Below are 18,039 nucleotides of genomic sequence, written 5' to 3' on the forward strand. Positions count from 1 at the left end.
TCCTTTCTTGAATAGCGGTGTTACATTTGTTACCTTCCAATCCATTGGGACCATTCAAGAATCGAGGGAATTTTGGAAGATCATAACCAATGAATCCACTATCTCTGTAGCCACATCTTTTAGAACCCTAGGTTGTAGGCCATCAGGTCGAGGGGATTTGTTGGCTTTTAGTCCCATTAATTTGTCTAGTACTATTTCTCTACTGATATTACATAAGAACATAAGGAATAGGAGTAGGAATAAGCCATCCAGCCCCTCAAGCCTACTCTGCCATTCAACAAGATCATGGCTGATCTTCTTCCTCAATGCCATTTTGCTGCACTATCCCCATATCCCTTGATGCCTTTAATATCTAGAAATCTATCAATCTCTGTTTTGAATGTACTCAATGACTGAGCCTCCACAGCCCTCTGGGGTAGAGAATTCCAAAGATTCACCACCCTCTGGGTGAAGAAATTTCTCCTCATCTCATCCTAAATAGCCTACCCTTATTCTGAGACTGCGACCCCTGGTTCTAGACTTCCCAGCCAGGGGAAACATCCTCCCTGCACCTACCCTGTCGAACCCTGTAAGAATTTTGTATGTTTCAATGAGATCACCTCTCATTCTTCTAAACTCCAGAGAATACTGGTCTAGTCTACTCAAGCTCTCCTCATACGACAATCCCGCCATCCCAGGAATCAGTCTGGTGAACCTTTGTTGCACTCCCTCTATGGCAAATATATTTTTTCTTAGGTAAGGAGATCAAAATTGTACACAATACTCCAGGTGTGGTCTCACCAAGGACCTATATAATTGCAGTAAGACATCTTTACTCCTGTACTCAAATCCTCTTGAAATAAAGGCCAACATACCATTTGCCATCCTAATTGTTTGCTGCACCTGTATGTTAGCTTTCAGTGACTCATGTACAAGGATACCCAGGTCCCTTTGAACATCAACATTTCCCAATCTCTCACCATTTAAAAAATACTCTCTTTTTTCCTACCAAAGTGAATAACTTCACATTTTTCCACATTATATTCCATCTGCCATGTTCTTGCCCATTCACTTAGCCTATCTATATCCCCTTGAAGCCTCTTTGCATCCTCCTCACAACTCACATTCTCACCTAGTTTTGTGTAATCAGCAAACTTGGAAATTTTACATTTGGTCCCCTCATCCAAATCATTGATAGATTGTGAATAGCTGGGGCCCAAGCTCTGATCCCTGCGGTACCCCACTAGTCACAGTCTGCCAACCTGAAAAACACCCATTTATTCCTACTCTCTGTTTTCTGTCTGTTAACCAATTCTCAATCCATGCCAGTACATTCACCCCAAATCCATGTGCTCTAACTTTGTTCACCAACCTCCTGTGTGGGACCTTATCGAAAGCCTTCTGCAAATCCAAATACACCACATCCACTGGTTCCCCCTTATCTATTCTACTAGTTACATCCTCAAAGAACTCCATAGGTTTGTCAAACATGATTTCCCTTTCATAAATCCATGTTGACTCTGCCAAATCCTATTATTATTTTCCAAGTGTCTTGTTATCACATCCTTTATAATAGATTCTAGCATTTCCCCTACTACTGATGTCAGGCTAACAGGTCTGTAGTTCCCTGTTTTCTCTCCCTCCTTTCTTAAATAGTGGTGTTACATTTGCTACCCTCCAATCTGCAGGAACTGTTCCAGAATCTGTAGAATTTTGTTTTAAGTTCCTCACTCTCATTTGCCTCTTAGTTCTCCACTATTTTTGGTATGCTTTTTGTGTCTTCTACTGGGAAGACATATACAAAATATTTGTTTAACGTCTCTGCCATTTCCTTATTCCCCATTATAATTTCTCCTGTCTCAGCCTCTAAGGAACCAATGTTTACTTTGCCATTCTCTTTTTACATATTTATAGAAGCTCTTACAATCTGTTTTTATATTTCTTGCTAGTTTACTCTCATTCTATTTTCTCCCTGTTTATCAATTTTTTGGTCATCCTTTGCTGGTTTCTAAAACTCTCCCAATCCTCTCGCTTACTACTATTCTTGGCAACATTATAAGCCTTTTCTTTTCATCTAATACTATCCTTAACTTATTTAGTTAGCCATGGATGGATCACTTTTCCCATGGAGTTTTTATTTCTCAATGGAATGTATATTCGTTGAGAATTCTGAAATATTTCTTTAAACATCTGCCACTGCTTATCTACTGTCATAAATTTTAATCTAATTTCCCAATCTGCCTTAGCCAACTCGCCCCTCATACCTATGTAATTGGTTTTATTTAAATTTAAGACTCTAGTTTCGGACTTAAGTATCTCACTCTCAAACTCAATCTGAAATTCTATCATATTATGGATCACTCTTCCCTAGAGGATCGTTTACTATGAGATTGCTAATTAACCCTGTCTCATTACACAAGACCAGAACTAAAATAGCCCGTTCCCCGGTTGGTTCCACGACGTGATATTCTAGAAAACTGTCTCGAATATATTCCATGAACGCATCCTCCAGACTACCTTTGCCAATTTGATTTGCCCAGTCTCTATTAAAGTCCCCCATGATTATAGCATTACCTTTGTTACAAGCTCCTATTATTTCTTGATTAATACTCTGTCCAATGGTATAGCTATTATTAGGGGACCTATAAGCTACTCCCACCAGTGTTTTCTGCCCCTTGTTATTTCTTCTCTCCACCCATACAGCTTCTACCTCCTGATCTCCCGAACCAGGATCCTTTCCCACTACTGTCCTTATGTCATCGTTTATTATCAGGGCTACCCCCCCCCCCCTTTTCCATTCTGCCTGTCTTTCTGAAACGTCAAGTACCCTGGAATATTTAGTTCCCAACCTTGGTCACCTTGCAATCACGACTCCGTAATGGCTATTAAATCAAACCCATTTATCTCTATTTGTGCCACCAATTCATCTATCTTGTTATGAATGCTTCATGCATTCTGATAAATATTGAGGCAACACCTGGAGAGATGCTGGGTGTAAGAATTGACAGGTCAAGGAAGATTCGAGCAAAAGCCCATGAAGATGTGATGTACGTATAATTTTAAATACGCTGCCTGACAATGAAACCATTAAAACTGAAATAACCTATGCTTAGTGTAGCTACTGTAATCCTAGGTAATGTCTTTAAAAGAATTTAATAAGAATGCTTTGTTGAGGTAAGCTGCTTGTGGTCGACCAGCCTTATCTTAATCACTGTAGCTCTGGACAATACCTGTTCCTTAATGAAATTAGCCTGTTGATGATTAGCTCGTGGCTGACCAGCCTCCTCTCCTTCCAGTCTGAACTCATCCAGCTGATGGAGAATGGTGATGGCCAAATGTTGACACTTTAACATGGCAAAACCCAATAGGAGATGTTTATCTCTAAAATGTAGCATGCAACACATACTGATTTTACTACATTATATAATATAGCCTGTGTATCTTTAATATATTAATCTGGCAAATGCATGTACTGCCTATTGGCACAGGATGTAAATTTAATATGCGTGACACTTGGTAAGGTCTAGTCAGCTTAGTTAACTTCAAAAGTAACTCGTTGCTTACACAGAAAGTGTAATGTGACAGATAGGAAATGCACGCTGTACTGTTTTAATTAAACTAAAAGAGCGAGAGATTATAGATATGTAATTATAAGTAATCCTGACCTACAAGTCGCACTTTTGCTTCATATATCCAGACAACAACAACTTGCATTTACATTGAAACATCACAAATATATGTAAAATAAACTAGTGCAATGTACGGGAGGTTGTGTTTCATCCATACCAACTGACCATAAAATGCTTGATGCTGCCATCTACTTCAGAGTAGTAAAATCCTTCTACCCATCCCCTTGAAGAGTACAAAAGTTATTATAAAATAATTACGTAGGGAGATTTGGGGAAATAGTACATTACATTTCTATAGTTTTGGTAATAAAGCCGTAACAATAATAAGGTTCAAAACATTGGCATTTATTTTCTTTTGAACGTGCTTCGTTTTAAAACATTCAAGTACTTTTAGCCTTGAGCTTGTCATGTTGTTCCAATACGAAATACACCTTTAATGCCTTGGAGTTATCTGAATTGGGTAGTAATTATATGAGATGAACTCATAGGTTTATCTGCCAGACGTTTCTGCTGTGAAGTAGGCACTTGATTCCAGTCCAGTGTGGAAAACTGCATTACCGATCTCTGTCTTAATCGTGTGTGAAGGGCATCCTCAGTAGGGAATCTGCAATATACCGAATGGGGGAAAAAACCCAAAATATTATCATTTGTACAATTTTTTTTACTTTACATTACTAAAAGCAAGGAAAAAAATTAAACTGGTATTCAATGACACGTCTATTCAACATCAAACATGTCAAAGTTTCTATTACAGTACATTTTGATAACATCAAATCTACCAAAGATAAACTAAAGGGAGGAAATTATTCAGATATTAAGTTACTTTTGGTAGAAAATATAGAGGACAGATTTCCCTCTGCACTGTTCTTAATTTGGTATCTATTTACCTTTAATTTATGTCATTCCTGTAACGATGCTGGGTGCAAATCAGGGGCAGATTGCCCCTATAAAAACTGGGCTGTGTTAAAGGGACAGGCTGCTAGACTGCAGTAAGTGCCGAAGGATTAGCAATTGGCATTTAACTTTGTTTTGCTACCTCAGAAATTATTCCTGAAGGCTGTAGGAGTATTATTATTATTGAGGAAGGCTTTGTTATTTCTTGTTCTATATCCCTGTAGCATATTTGATACATCGTTCTATTAGTTTGCCTGGAGGAGGAGAAAAGGGCTGACTTTGAGATGGATGACAGAAAGCAACACCACCACAGAAGAAAAGGGCTCCAACTGATCAGCTGATCCTGGAGGAAATGATTAAGCTCACTGCTTAGAGAACCTCTGCCCATGTTTTAGGTTTGCCAGCATATATTTTGATTTTTTTTCTTGGGTATTTACTGAGGTGGACTTCAAACTGCCACACTGAGGGACTCACTGGTTCCTGTAACTTTTCAACCCCGGCCACATTAAAGGATATAACTTAATGACATGTATTTCCATAGGGAATTCCTGTACATGCTATGTTGATGGAAGCAGAGGAGGAAACCCAAAGGGAGCATGGGAGAGACTGGCAGAATAGGAAGGGATGAGGTAAACCTGCAATTACTCCCTTTATGATCAATGGGCCCAGGAGATCTTACAAGGGCATGAGAGCAGAGTTGTGCCTTCACAGATTTAGATTCATCAAGGAAGTCCTGGATGACCTGTGGCAGTTCTGCATACAAACCTGCAGCCCAGATCAAGTGCCTGAATCACTATGCCAATAGCAGTCAGTAAGTACAGTTCTTAATATTTAGGCCATTGGCTCCTTCCAGGCTGCAACAGAAGACCTGTGTAACATCACCCAGGGTGCCATCTACTCCTACATTTGCCAGTATATGGATGCCATATTTTCAAAAGCTGGTGAATTCATCCATTTTGGAAAGACACCAAAGCATGAAAGGGCCGTTCAGTTATATAACGTTGGATTCCCTAAATTTCTGGGGTAATAATTGGGACCTGTATTGCACTAGGTTTCATTTCTAGAGGAATAGAATTCAAAAACAGAAGTTATGTTGAACTTTTATAGAACTTTAGTTAGCCCACACTTAAGAGTACTGTGCATATTTCTGGTCTCCAAATTTCAAAAAGGATATAGAGACTCTGGAGACAGTGCAAAAAAGATACCAGAACTGAGAGGGTACAACTATTAGGGAAGACTGAACAGGTTGGGGCTCTTTTCTCTAGAAAAGAGAAGACTGAGAGGTGACCTGATAGAGGTTTTTAAAATTATGAGGGGGTTTGATAGGGTAGACGTAAAAAAGATGTTTCCACTTGTTGGAAGTCCAAAACTAGGGGCCAAAAATATAAGTTGGTCACTAATAAATCCAATAAGGAATTCCAGAGAAACTTCTTTCCTCAGATAGTGGAACTCGCTACCACATGGAGTGGTTGAGGCGAATAGCATAGATGCATTTAAGGGGAATCTAGATAAGTACGTGAGGGAGAAAGGCATAGAATCATAGAAGTTACAACATGGAAACAGGCCCTTCGGCCCAACATGTCCATGTCGCCCAGTTTATACCACTAAGCTAGTCCCAATTGCCTGCACTTGGCCCATATCCCTCGATACCCATCTTCCCCATGTAACTGTCCAAATGCTTTTTAAAAGACAAAATTGTACCCGCCTCTACTACTGCCTCTGGCAGCTCGTTCCAGACACTCACCACCCTTTGAGTGAAAAAATTGCCCCTCTGGATCCTTTTGTATCTCTCCCCTCTCACCTTAAATCTATGCCCCCTCGTTATAGACTCCCCTACCTTTGGGAAAAGATTTTGACTATCGACCTTATCTATGCCCCTCATTATTTTATAGACTTCTATAAGATCACCCCTTAACCTCCTACTCTCCAGGGAATAAAGTCCCAGTCTGTCTAACCTCTCCCTGTAAGTCAAACCATCAAGTCCCGGTAGCATCCTAGTAAATCTTTTCTGCACTCTTTCTAGTTTAATAATATCCTTTCTATAATAGGGTGACCAGAACTGTACACAGTACTCCAAGTGTGGCCTCACCAATGCCCTGTACAACTTCAACAAGACATCCCAACTCCTGCATTCAATGTTCTGACCAATGAAACCAAGCATGCTGAATGCCTTCTTCACCACCCTATCCACCTGTGACTCCACTTTCAAGGAGCTATGAATCTGTACTCCTAGATCTCTTTGTTCTATAACTCTCCCCAACGCCCTACCATTAACGGAGTAGGTCCTGGCCCGATTCGATCTACCAAAATGCATCACCTCACATTTATCTAAATTAAACTCCATCTGCCATTCATCGGCCCACTGGCCCAATTTATCAAGATCCCGTTGCAATCCTAGATAACCTTCTTCACTGTCCACAATGCCACCAATCTTGGTGTCATCTGCAAACTTACTAACCATGCCTCCTAAATTCTCATCCAAATCATTAATATAAATAACAAATAACAGCGGACCCAGCACCGATCCCTGAGGCACACCGCTGGACACAGGCATCCAGTTTGAAAAACAACCCTCGACAACCACCCTCTGTCTTCTGTCGTCAAGCCAATTTTGTATCCAATTGGCTACCTCACCTTGGATCCCATGAGATTTAACCTTATGTAACAACCTACCATGCGGTACCTTGTCAAATGCTTTGCTGAAGTCCATGTAGACCACGTCTACTGCACAGCCCTCATCTATCTTCTTGGTTACCCCTTCAAAAAACTCAATCAAATTCGTGAGACATGATTTTCCTCTCACAAAACCATGCTGACTGTTCCTAATTAGTCCCTGCCTCTCCAAATGCCTGTAGATTCTGTCCCTCAGAATACCCTCTAACAACTTACCCACTACAGATGTCAGGCTCACTGGTCTGTAGTTCCCAGGCTTTTCCCTGCCGCCCTTCTTAAACAAAGGCACAACATTTGCTACCCTCCAATCTTCAGGCACCTCACCTGTAGCGGTGGATGATTCAAATATCTCTGCTAGGGGACCCGCAATTTCCTCCCTAACCTCCCATAACGTCCTGGGATACATTTCATCAGGTCCCGGAGATTTATCTACCTTGATGCGCGTTAAGACTTCCAGCACCTCCCTCTCTGTAATATGTACACTCCTCAAGACATCACTATTTATTTCCCCAAGTTCCCTAACATCCATGCCTTTCTCAACCGTAAATACCGATGTGAAATATTCATTCAGGATCTCACCCATCTCTTGTGGTTCCGCACATAGATGACCTTGTTGATCCTTAAGAGGCCCTACTCTCTCCCTAGTTACCCTTTTGCCCTTTATGTATTTGTAGAAGCTCTTTGGATTCACCTTTGCCTGATCTGCCAAAGCAATCTCATGTCCCCTTTTTGCCCTCCTGATTTCTCTCTTAACTCTACTCCGGCAATCTCTATACTCTTCAAGGGATCCACTTGATCCCAGCTGCCTATGCATGTCATATGCCTCCTTCTTATTTTTGACTAGGGCCTCAATCTCCCGAGTCATCCAAGGTTCCCTACTTCTACCAGCCTTGCCCTTCACTTTATAAGGAATGTGCTTACCCTGAACCCTGGTTAACACACTTTTGAAAGCCTCCCACTTACCAGACGTCCCTTTGCCTGCCAACAGACTCTCCCAATCAACTTCTGAAAGTTCCTGTCTAATACCATCAAAATTGGCCTTTCCCCAATTTAGAATTTTAACTTTTGGGCCAGACCTATCCTTCTCCATAGCTATCTTAAACCTAATGGAATTATGATCACTGGTCCCAAAGTGATCCCTCACTAACACTTCTGTCACCTGCCCTTCCTTATTTCCCAAGAGGAGGTCAAGTTTTGCCCCCTCTCTAGTCGGGCCATCCACATACTGAATGAGAAATTCCTCCTGAATACACTCAACAAATTTCTCTCCATCCAAGCCCCTAATGCTATGGCTGTCCCAGTCAATGTTGGGAAAGTTAAAGTCCCCTACTATTACCACCCTAAGTCCCCTACTATTACCACCCTAATAGAAGGGATATGCTGATCGGGTTAGATGAAGTGGGGAGGGAGGAGGCTTGTGTCCAGCATAGACCTGTTGGGCCGAATGGCCTATTTCTGTGCTGTAAAATTCTATGCAATATAGGACCATTCAAAGCAAGTAAATAAGGCATCATATATAAATTCAAACATAAATTCTGATATATTTCCATATTAATTGTGGGTATTATAATGTTAGGATTTTCTAGCTAATCATTTGTACTTAATAGGAACTGAGATTTAGAATTTGAAATTCCCAATTTTCACAGGATGCATCAACCTGTCCTACAACCCTGTACAGTGTTTAAATGCAGCCAGAGCCATAAGGAACTGGAGAAAATAGTTTCATAAACTTTGGTTTTTATCTACAAGTGCGTGTCTGGCTTTTTTTGCCATGCTTATTTCTCTTGCACAGTTCTCTTGAACAGTTTGCAGTAAGAAAAGAAAGAACGTAAAACTGTATATTGAGGAACTGGTCTTATCGATCCGCGAAGCAGTCTTCTGAAATTTCCAGATTACGTATCTTACCTTATCCCATGGTATGTGGAGTATAAGCAAAGGAAGCAGAACAGATGTTTAAAACAATGTAAATCTGGACTTGCATCATAATTCAATTGTTTTCACACACATACCCAAACCATTTTTAAAAATTTTATTGCTACAAAAATGTTCTTAGTATAAATTAAGAGTGATACTAACCTAAGTGCATTGCTCGCATGTTTGGAATTATCTGCAATAAAATCAAAAATGTGTTATTTAAGAATAGGTATTAACAGTACTATCATAAACTGTTTTCTTGCTGTAACATAGGTTTTATCATTAGGGCTAATGATAAAAGTAATTTACTTGTATAATTTAGTACAATTTGTGGGGCAGTTATGCTGCACATTCTGCATCAGTACTAAGAAGATTTCATACTGCACAGACACGAGAAATGTATCTAACTGCAGTTTCTCATTAATGGACTGGGAATGCACCAAATTTTCTGTAGTCGTATGAGGCTCGTGGAGCAAGTGGTCTCATGCTGTGTTTGCATTATTCGACTGTAAAAGTTTAATGTTAGTATTTTGCATTTTTAAAAATTCGTTCATGGGATGTGGGCGTCGCTAGCGAGGCCGGCATTTAATACCTATCCCTCATTGCCCATGAGAAGGTGGTGGTGAGCCGCCTTCTTGAACCGCTGCAGTCCGTGTGGTGACAGTTCTCCCACAGTGCTGTTAGGAAGGGAGTTCCAGGATTTTGACCCAGCGACGATGAAGGAACGGCGATATATTTCCAAGTCGGGATGGTGTGTGACTTGGAGGGGAACGTGCAGATGGTGTTGTTCCCACGTGCCTGCTGCTCTTGTTCTTCTAGGTGGTAGAGGTCGCGGGTTTGGGAGGTGCTGTCGAAGAAGCCTTGGCGAGTTGCTGCAGTGCATCCTGTGGATGGTACATACTGCAGCCACTGCGCACCGGTGGTGGATGGGGTGCCAATCAAGCGGGCTGCTTTATCTTGGATGGTGTCGAGCTTCTTGAGTGTTGTTGGAGCTGCACTCATCCAGGCAAGTGGAGAGTATTCCATCACACTCCTGACTTATGCCTTGTAGATGGTGGAAAGGGTTTGGGGAGTCAGGAGGTGAGTCATTCGCCGCAGAATACCCAGCCTCTGACCTGCTCTCGTAGCCACAGTATTTATATGGCTGATCCAGTTAAGTTTCTGGTCAATGGTGAGCCCCAGGATGTTGATGGTGGGGGATTCAGCGATGGTAATGCCGTTGAATGTCAAGGGGAGGTGGTTAGACTCTCTCTTGTTGGAGATGGTCCTTGGCTGGCGCGAATGTTACTTGCCACTTATGAGCCCAAGCCTGGATGTTGTCCAGGTCTTGCTGCATGCGGGCACGGACTGCTTCGTTATCTGAGGGGTTGCGAATGGAACTGAACACTGCAATCATCAGCGAACATCCCCATTTCTGACCTTACGATGGAGGGAAGATCATTGATGAAGCAGCTGAAGATGGTTGGGCCTAGGACACTGCCTTGAGGAACTCCTGCAGCAATGTCCTGGGGCTGAGATGATTGGCCTCCAACAACCACTACCATCTTCCTTTGTGCTAGGTATGACTCCAGCCACTGGAGAGTTTTCCCCCTGATTCCTATTGACTTCAACGGAGGATGATGAGCAAAGTTCTGCACATGTGTTAAATATGTACCCGCAGAGCTCTGCCTTGCATGATTAGAGAGCATTAAGAATAAACAGTTATAACCCCATAGCATCTGGTCCAAAAAAATATCAGTATCAGATTGGTTTGTGTAGTATGATTGAGTTGTTGAAGATTGACTCAATTTTGATGGTTGGAAGATGCAGTGAGTTAGAATATTATCCATTCACCTTTGGGCCATGCATTCAAATTCAGCTCATACTGATGAAATAAACGTTTTCTTTTTCTGTTGGCTGTAAGGATTTGAAGTTAAATAATTTTGAGCAGTCTCAGCATAACGATACAAATTCACTGCACAAAACTTTGCCCGTGATTTAATCAGAGAGGCCATATGGATGGCTGCAACAGGAAATCGTAATGCCACACTGCTGAAGTGGGGGTAGACTTCTGAGCGGAGAGTTAAGGCATATTTCTGGGGCAGAGTAGAGGGAACGATATGGCCTGTGGGTGTTTAACACAAAGTGATGAAGTACTGTAGCAATTTCACCCCTCAACTCAATGGCCATGAAAGCTCCCTCAACAAAATAAAAGTTTTAAAAATATTGTAAGATAAGAACATAAGAAATAGGAGCAGCCTGCTCCACCATTCAATAAAATCATGGCCCGATCCCCATATCCCTTGATTCCCTCAGAGTCCAAAAATCTATCGCTCTCAGCCTTGAATATACTCATGATGTGGAGATGCCGGTGATGGACTGGGGTTGACAATTGTAAACAATTTTACAACACCAAGTTATAGTCCAGCAATTTTATTTTAAATTCACAAGCTTTCGGAGGCTTCCCCCTTCGTCAGGTGAACGATGTGAAAAAAAAAATGAAAAAAAAAAAAAAAATTTTTTTTTTCACATCGTTCACCTGACGAAGGGGGAAGCCTCCGAAAGCTTGTGAATTTAAAATAAAATTGCTGGACTATAACTTGGTGTTGTAAAATTGTTTACAATTGAATATACTCAATGACTGAGCATCTACAGCCCTCTGGGGTAGAGAGTTCTAAAGGTTCACAACCCTCTGAGTGATGAAATTCTTCCTTATCTCAGTCCTAAATGGTCAACCCCTAGTTCTAGACTGTCCAGCCAGGGGAAACAGCCTCTCAGCATCTACCCTGTCAAGCCCTCACAGAATCTTATATGTTTCAATGAGATCACCTCTCATTCTTCTAAACTCCAGAGAGTATAGGCCCATACTAGTCAATCTCTCCTCATAGGACAAACTTCTCATCCCAAGAATCAATCTAGTGAACCTTTGTTGCTTCGCCTCTAAGGCAAGTATGTCTATCCTTCCTTAGATGAGGAGACCAAAACTGTACGCAGTACTCCAGATGTGGTCTCACCAAAGCCCTGTACAATTGTAGCAGGACTTCCTTACTTTTGTACTCCAACCCCCTTGCAATAAAGGTCAATATGCCATACGCCTTCCTAATTGCTTGCTGTACCTGCATGCTAACTTTCTGTGTTTCTTGTACGAGGACATCCAAATCTCTCTCAAAACCAACATTTAATACTTTCTCACCATTTAAAAAATATTCTGCTTTTCTATTCTTCCTACCAAAGTGAATAACCTCACATTTCCCCACACTATACTCCCTCTGCCACCTCCTTGCCCATTCTCTCACCCTGTCTATATCAGTTTGCAGACTCTTTGTGTCCTCCTCACAGCTTACTTTTCCACCTAGCTTTGTATCGTCAGCAAACTTGGATACATTACACTCGGTCCCTTCATTTAAGTTGTTAATATAGATTGTAAATAGCTGAGGCCTAAGCACTGATCCTTGCGGCACCCCACTAGTTACAGCCTGCCAACCTGAAAATGACCCATTTATAAATTTTCCCTCATCTGACCCCACCCCACCCCCCCCCCCCCCCCCCCAATCTACTTTTAGTTCAAAATCCTATCTACAGCCCTAGCTATTCGATTTGCCAGGACACTGGTCCCAGCCCAGTTTGAGTGGAGCCCGTCCCAACGGACCAGCTCCCTCTTTCCCCAGTGCCGGTGCCACCCTTGTGGTGTTAACAAGGGTAATCTGTGATGTGTAGAGTAGTAGTACAGCATGATGTTGGATTTAACTAGTGCCCTATGGAGTGACAGGAGGTGGATTCCTGATTTTAGCCACAGGGACTCAGCGAGCCATTTTCCAGAAAAAGGGACAGACAATAGAAGGCCAGATCAAGCCACTATTGATGTTGGCCCAGCTTGGAAGCAAATAACATGCTTACCTAAAGTGTAAAGATAATAATTGGTAGGATTGGTTAATAACCTATTTATAAATGCTGGCCTTGCCAGCGACGCCCACATCCCATGAACGAATAAAAAAAAACTTAGTTTGGAGCATCCAAATGGTGAAATATAAATAATAGTAATTTACAAGCTTTGATTTCATTATGCCTACAATTTTATTTTTGCCTATTCCTAAGATGGATTTTCTGATTGGGCTCCAATTGAGCGTTAGTCAGATAGTGTGATGTTACCATCAGTTTGGCCATTAGAGTGTTGACCTCGCCTGGATTTGCAGTCTGAGATTCTTTTACATTGTGGGTGGGCTCCAGGCCTCTACTGGGCTGTCAGCAGGAGTTTGCCATGCGGACACAGCAAATCGCATATAAGCAGCCCTTACGAGTTGCTAACGGAATTAATAGTTAGGTGCACCTCTGCCTGGAAATGTGGGCGGGAAGGTAATGACAGGTGGGCGCAGTCTGTCTCCATGGAGTACAGCCTGATCTGCCTGGCATCCCTCCATTGCACCTGCTCTTCTTCATATTGGGAAACCTATTATCCAAACATCGTAGACATACCATTAAAAAATGTCAGTGCCAGAACCTGACAATAAACCTTCTGATCAACTACGTGGAAACAAAACATTTCAGAAATTGCCACAAAAATCTTAAGGGGCTCATTAAATGGACCTTCCATAAACAATAAATCCTTGCAGCCCGGAGACACCCATTTTGTATGGGCTGATAGATGACACTGTGTTTTACCAGCATAAACACCAGGAAATTGTAAACATCTAAATTAACTCATTGGGGCCTATTTTTAGTATAATTACTGCAAATTGGCAGACACTTCTGGTGCGAACACAAAACCTGACTGGAAAATTGGATGGATTGCTAAACAGGTGGAAATCCACTGTGAGAACATCCTCAACCATGTAGTGCTGCCCCTCTAAGTAGGAGAGACTAAGGACAGATCTTGCAGCCCATTACTCAGACGCCATGAAGCATTATGGGCCAACAGTAGCAGCAGAATTGTAAACCATCACAATCTATAACCTCATGGCACAGCACATTTTTCACTCCTCAATCTCCATCCAGCCTGGAGACCAACCTTGGTTCAATGGGGAGTGTAGAAGGCCTGTCAAGAGCAGCACCAAGCATATCTTAGAATAAGGTACCAACTCAGTAGTCCCAAAAGCAACAGATCAGATTAAGCTCCTAGCCCTATCAGATCCAGTCAAGAATGGTGCTGGACAAAAAGGCAACTAACAGGAGGAAGAGATGCCATGAATATGCCCATCTTCAACCATGGTGTAGCCCGGAACATGAAAACAAGAGACAAGGCCTTTATTGGCCGAGGCATAGAATATAAGAGCAGGGAGGTTATGCTAGAACTGTATAAAACATTGGTTAGGCCACAGCTTGAGTATTGTTTACAGTTCTGGTCACCACATTACAGGAAAGATGTAATTGCACTAGAGAGGGTACAGAGAAGATTTACGAGGATATTGCCAGGGCTGGAGAATTTTAGCTGTGAGAAAAGATTGGATAGGCTGGGGTTGTTTTCCTTGGAACAAAGGAGGCTGAGGGGAGATTTAATTGAGGTATATAAAATTATGACGGGACTAGATAGAGTGGATAGGGAGGAACTATTTCCCTTAGCAGAGAAGTCAGTGACCAGGAGCATAGATTTGAAGTAATTGGTAGAAAGATTAGAAGGGAGCTGAGGAGAAATGTTTTCACCCAGAGGGTGGTAGGGGTCTGGAATTCACTGCCTGCAAGGGTGGTAGAGGCAGAAACCCTTAACTCATTTAAAAAGTACTTGGATGTGCACTTGAAGTGCCGTAACCTACAGGGCTACGTACCAAGTGCTGAAAAGTGGGATTAAACTGGATAGCTCTTTTTCAGCCGGCACTGACACGATGGGCCGAATGGCCTCATTCTGTGCCGTAACTTTCTATGATTCTAAGTGTTTACAGCTAGAAGTGTTGATTAAACAATTCTACTCGGCCTCCTCCAGTGGTCCTCACCAAATTAGATACCTGTGTCCAACCAATTCGGATCACTGCATGTAACATTAAGAAGTGGCTAAAAACACTGGACACAGTGAAAGTTATGGGTCTCAATAACAACGCTGGCTGCAGTGCCGAAGAAACGTGCACCAAAACTAGCCGATCTTGCTCCCCACCCCCAGTCAAGCTGCTCTAGTTTCAGCTGTTCTACTACAGTATTGATACTGGTATCTACCGGACAAGGTATTTTCGATCCAGGAAAAACAGGACAAATCTATCCTGGCCAAGTATTGACCCATCATCCATAATCAGCAAAATAATGGGAGGACTCATCAATAGTGCCATCGAGAACCACTCAGCTCAAGATCTCATCACAGCCTCGATCCACCTATGAACATAGGAACTGAATGTCAGTGGGAAAATGAGAATAACTGCCCTTGGCTGGGTACTCGGTGACCAGCTGATCACCTCCTGACCCCTCAAAGTCTCGCCATCATCTACAACACTCACCACTTGCCTGGATGGTGCAGCCACAATAACACACAAGCTCAACACCATCCAGGACAGAGCAGCTTCTTTGATTAGTACCCCTGTTACCAAACTCAATATCCACTCCCTCCTCCACCACCAATACACTGTGGTTGCAGTATGTACAATTGACAGGATGCACTGCAGCAACTCACTAAGCTTACTTCAGCAGCATCTCCCAGCCTTGTGTTATCTACCAGCGGGAAGGACAACAGCAGCAATGTTGTGGGAACCTCATAACCTCCAACTTCTCCACCAAGACACACACCATCCTGATTTGTATATATATTGTTTTTTCTTTGTGGCTGGGTCAAAATCCTGGAATTCCCTACTTAATACCATCATGGGAGCAACATCAATGAAAGGACTGCAGCGGTTCAAGAAGGTCTACAACTATTTTCTCAGGACAACTAAGGACGGGTAATAATAACTTGCCAATGTCAGCTACATTCCAAGAATAAAAATTTTTAACAATGGAATTTGACTTATCTCATTACTGTAAATCAGTTGCCCTCCAGTTATTTCCTACATGGCATAAACACCCCTATTGTTATAAAACAGCGTATCCACCGACTCATCTTGAGTATTGCCACAGGAAATCTGCTGTTATTTATTATTAATGGATGTCTTCTTTTGTTGCAGTGGCCCTATAAACCTCCAGCAACATGCAAAGTGATTTCTACACAAGTCACAATTTTGGCTTGCTGATTTGAAACTTTAGAACAAATTAATGTAAATTAAACAATTTATATTAATTTCCCAGATTAAATACATATCTAGCAGTATTGAATAAAATCAAATCTTTGGGCCATACAGTTAGGAAATGCACTCTGTAGTAACCCTGATACAAATAACACAATTAAATTGAAATACATTCTGTCTTTCAGGATGAAGGGTTGCCACCATGTGGAAATCTATAGGAATTGTAATTCTCACTTAGTTTCAGTTGTCATAAAGTTGTCCCTGAACATTTCAGCTATTAACAAACATTAAGGAGGCATTGCTAAAAATTTAAAAATAGCAAAAAGTTATAATAAAAGGCTGCATTTGGTCTATAACCAGTCCGTCAGAAACTGATTCCACCTTGGTAGAACCTGACTTAACTTGTCCGGCCACGAATCAAAGAACAAGGAGATAACCCTGCATGAGTATGTTAGATGAACATAAGAGATACGAGCAGGAGTAGGCCATATGGCCCCTTGAGCCTGCTCCGCCATTTAATAAGATCATGACTGATCTTCAAGCTCAAGTCCACTTTCCTGCCCGATCCCCATATCCCTTGGTTCCCTTGGAGTTCAAAAGTGTATCAATCTCAGCCTTGAATATACTCAACGACTGAGCATCCACAGCCCTCAGGGGTAGAGAATTCCAAAGATTCACCACTCTCTGAGTGAAGAAATTCCTCTTCTTCTCAGTCCTAAAACACCCACCCCCTATTCTGAGACTGTGACCCCTAGTTCAGACTCTCCAGCCAGAGGGAACAGCCTCTCCGCATCTACCCTGTCAGGCCCTCTAAGAATTGTATATGTTTCAATGAGATGACCTCTCATTCTTCTAAACTCCAGAGAATATTGGCCCTTCTCAATCTCTCCTCATAGGACAACCCTCTCATCCCAGGAATCAATCTAGTGAACCTTTGTTGCACCGCCTCTAAGGCAAGTATATACTTCCTTAGGTAAGATCAAAACTGTACACAGTACCCCAGGTATGGTCTCATCAAAGCCCTGTACAATTGTAGCAAGACTTCCTTACCCTTGTACACCAACCCCCTTGCAATAAAGGCCAACATACCATTTGCCTTCCAAATAGCTTGCTGTACCTGCATGTTAACTTTCTGTGTTTCGTGGACAAGGACACCCAAATCTCTCTGAATACCAACATTTAACAGTTTCTCACCATTTAAAAAATATTCTGATTTTCTATTCTTCCTACCAAAGTTCACATTTCCCCACATTATATGCCACCTGCCACCTTCTTACCCACCCACTTAATCTATATATATATATATATATATATATATGTATATATCCTTTGCAGATTCTTTGTGTCCTTCTCACAGCTTACTTTCCCACCGAGCTTTGTATCGTCAGCAAACTTGGATACATTACTCTCGGTCCCTTCACCTAAGTCATTAATATAGACTGTAAATAGCTGAGGCCCAAGCACTGATCCTTGCGGTACCCCACTAGTTACAGCCGTTCATGACCCGTTTATTCCTACTCTCTGTTTTCTGTCCATTATCCAATCCTCTATCCTTGCTAATATATTACCCGCAACCCCTTGAACCCTTATTTTGTGTAACAACGTTTTATGTGGCACCTTATCCAATGCCTTTTGACAATCCAAATATACTACATCCGCTGGTTCCCTTTTATCTACCCTGCTAGTTATATCTAGAGTGTGAGAGTATTCACACTCTCAAAACATTTAAAACATTTCTGCATTGATTTATAAAGAGGCCAAGTGATTCATCAGATTCCTGTGCATCTGTGGGACTAGACTCTAGCGTTATAATGCCAGTTGTTGCATCGCTGCAA

General features: G+C 41.9%; 1 protein-coding gene across 2 annotated transcripts in view; it reads right to left on the reverse strand.

The window, feature by feature from the left end:
- Positions 1 to 3,937: 3,937 nt before the first annotated feature.
- LOC137334020 (leucine-rich repeat-containing protein 72) overlaps positions 3,938 to 18,039 on the reverse strand; it is a 54,563-nt gene continuing 40,461 nt past the window's right edge. For both annotated transcript variants that reach the window (XM_067998443.1, XM_067998434.1), the window contains 2 exons: positions 9,252 to 9,282; positions 3,938 to 4,212 (listed from right to left, as the gene is read on the reverse strand). In XM_067998443.1, coding sequence (XP_067854544.1) covers positions 4,056 to 4,212; positions 9,252 to 9,282 — 188 coding nt within the window. In that variant the 3' untranslated portion in view covers positions 3,938 to 4,055. The remainder of the gene's footprint in view (positions 4,213 to 9,251; positions 9,283 to 18,039) is intronic.

The sequence above is a fragment of the Heptranchias perlo genome, chromosome 2 (genome assembly GCF_035084215.1).
Source record: "Heptranchias perlo isolate sHepPer1 chromosome 2, sHepPer1.hap1, whole genome shotgun sequence".
NCBI lineage: Eukaryota > Metazoa > Chordata > Chondrichthyes > Hexanchiformes > Hexanchidae > Heptranchias > Heptranchias perlo.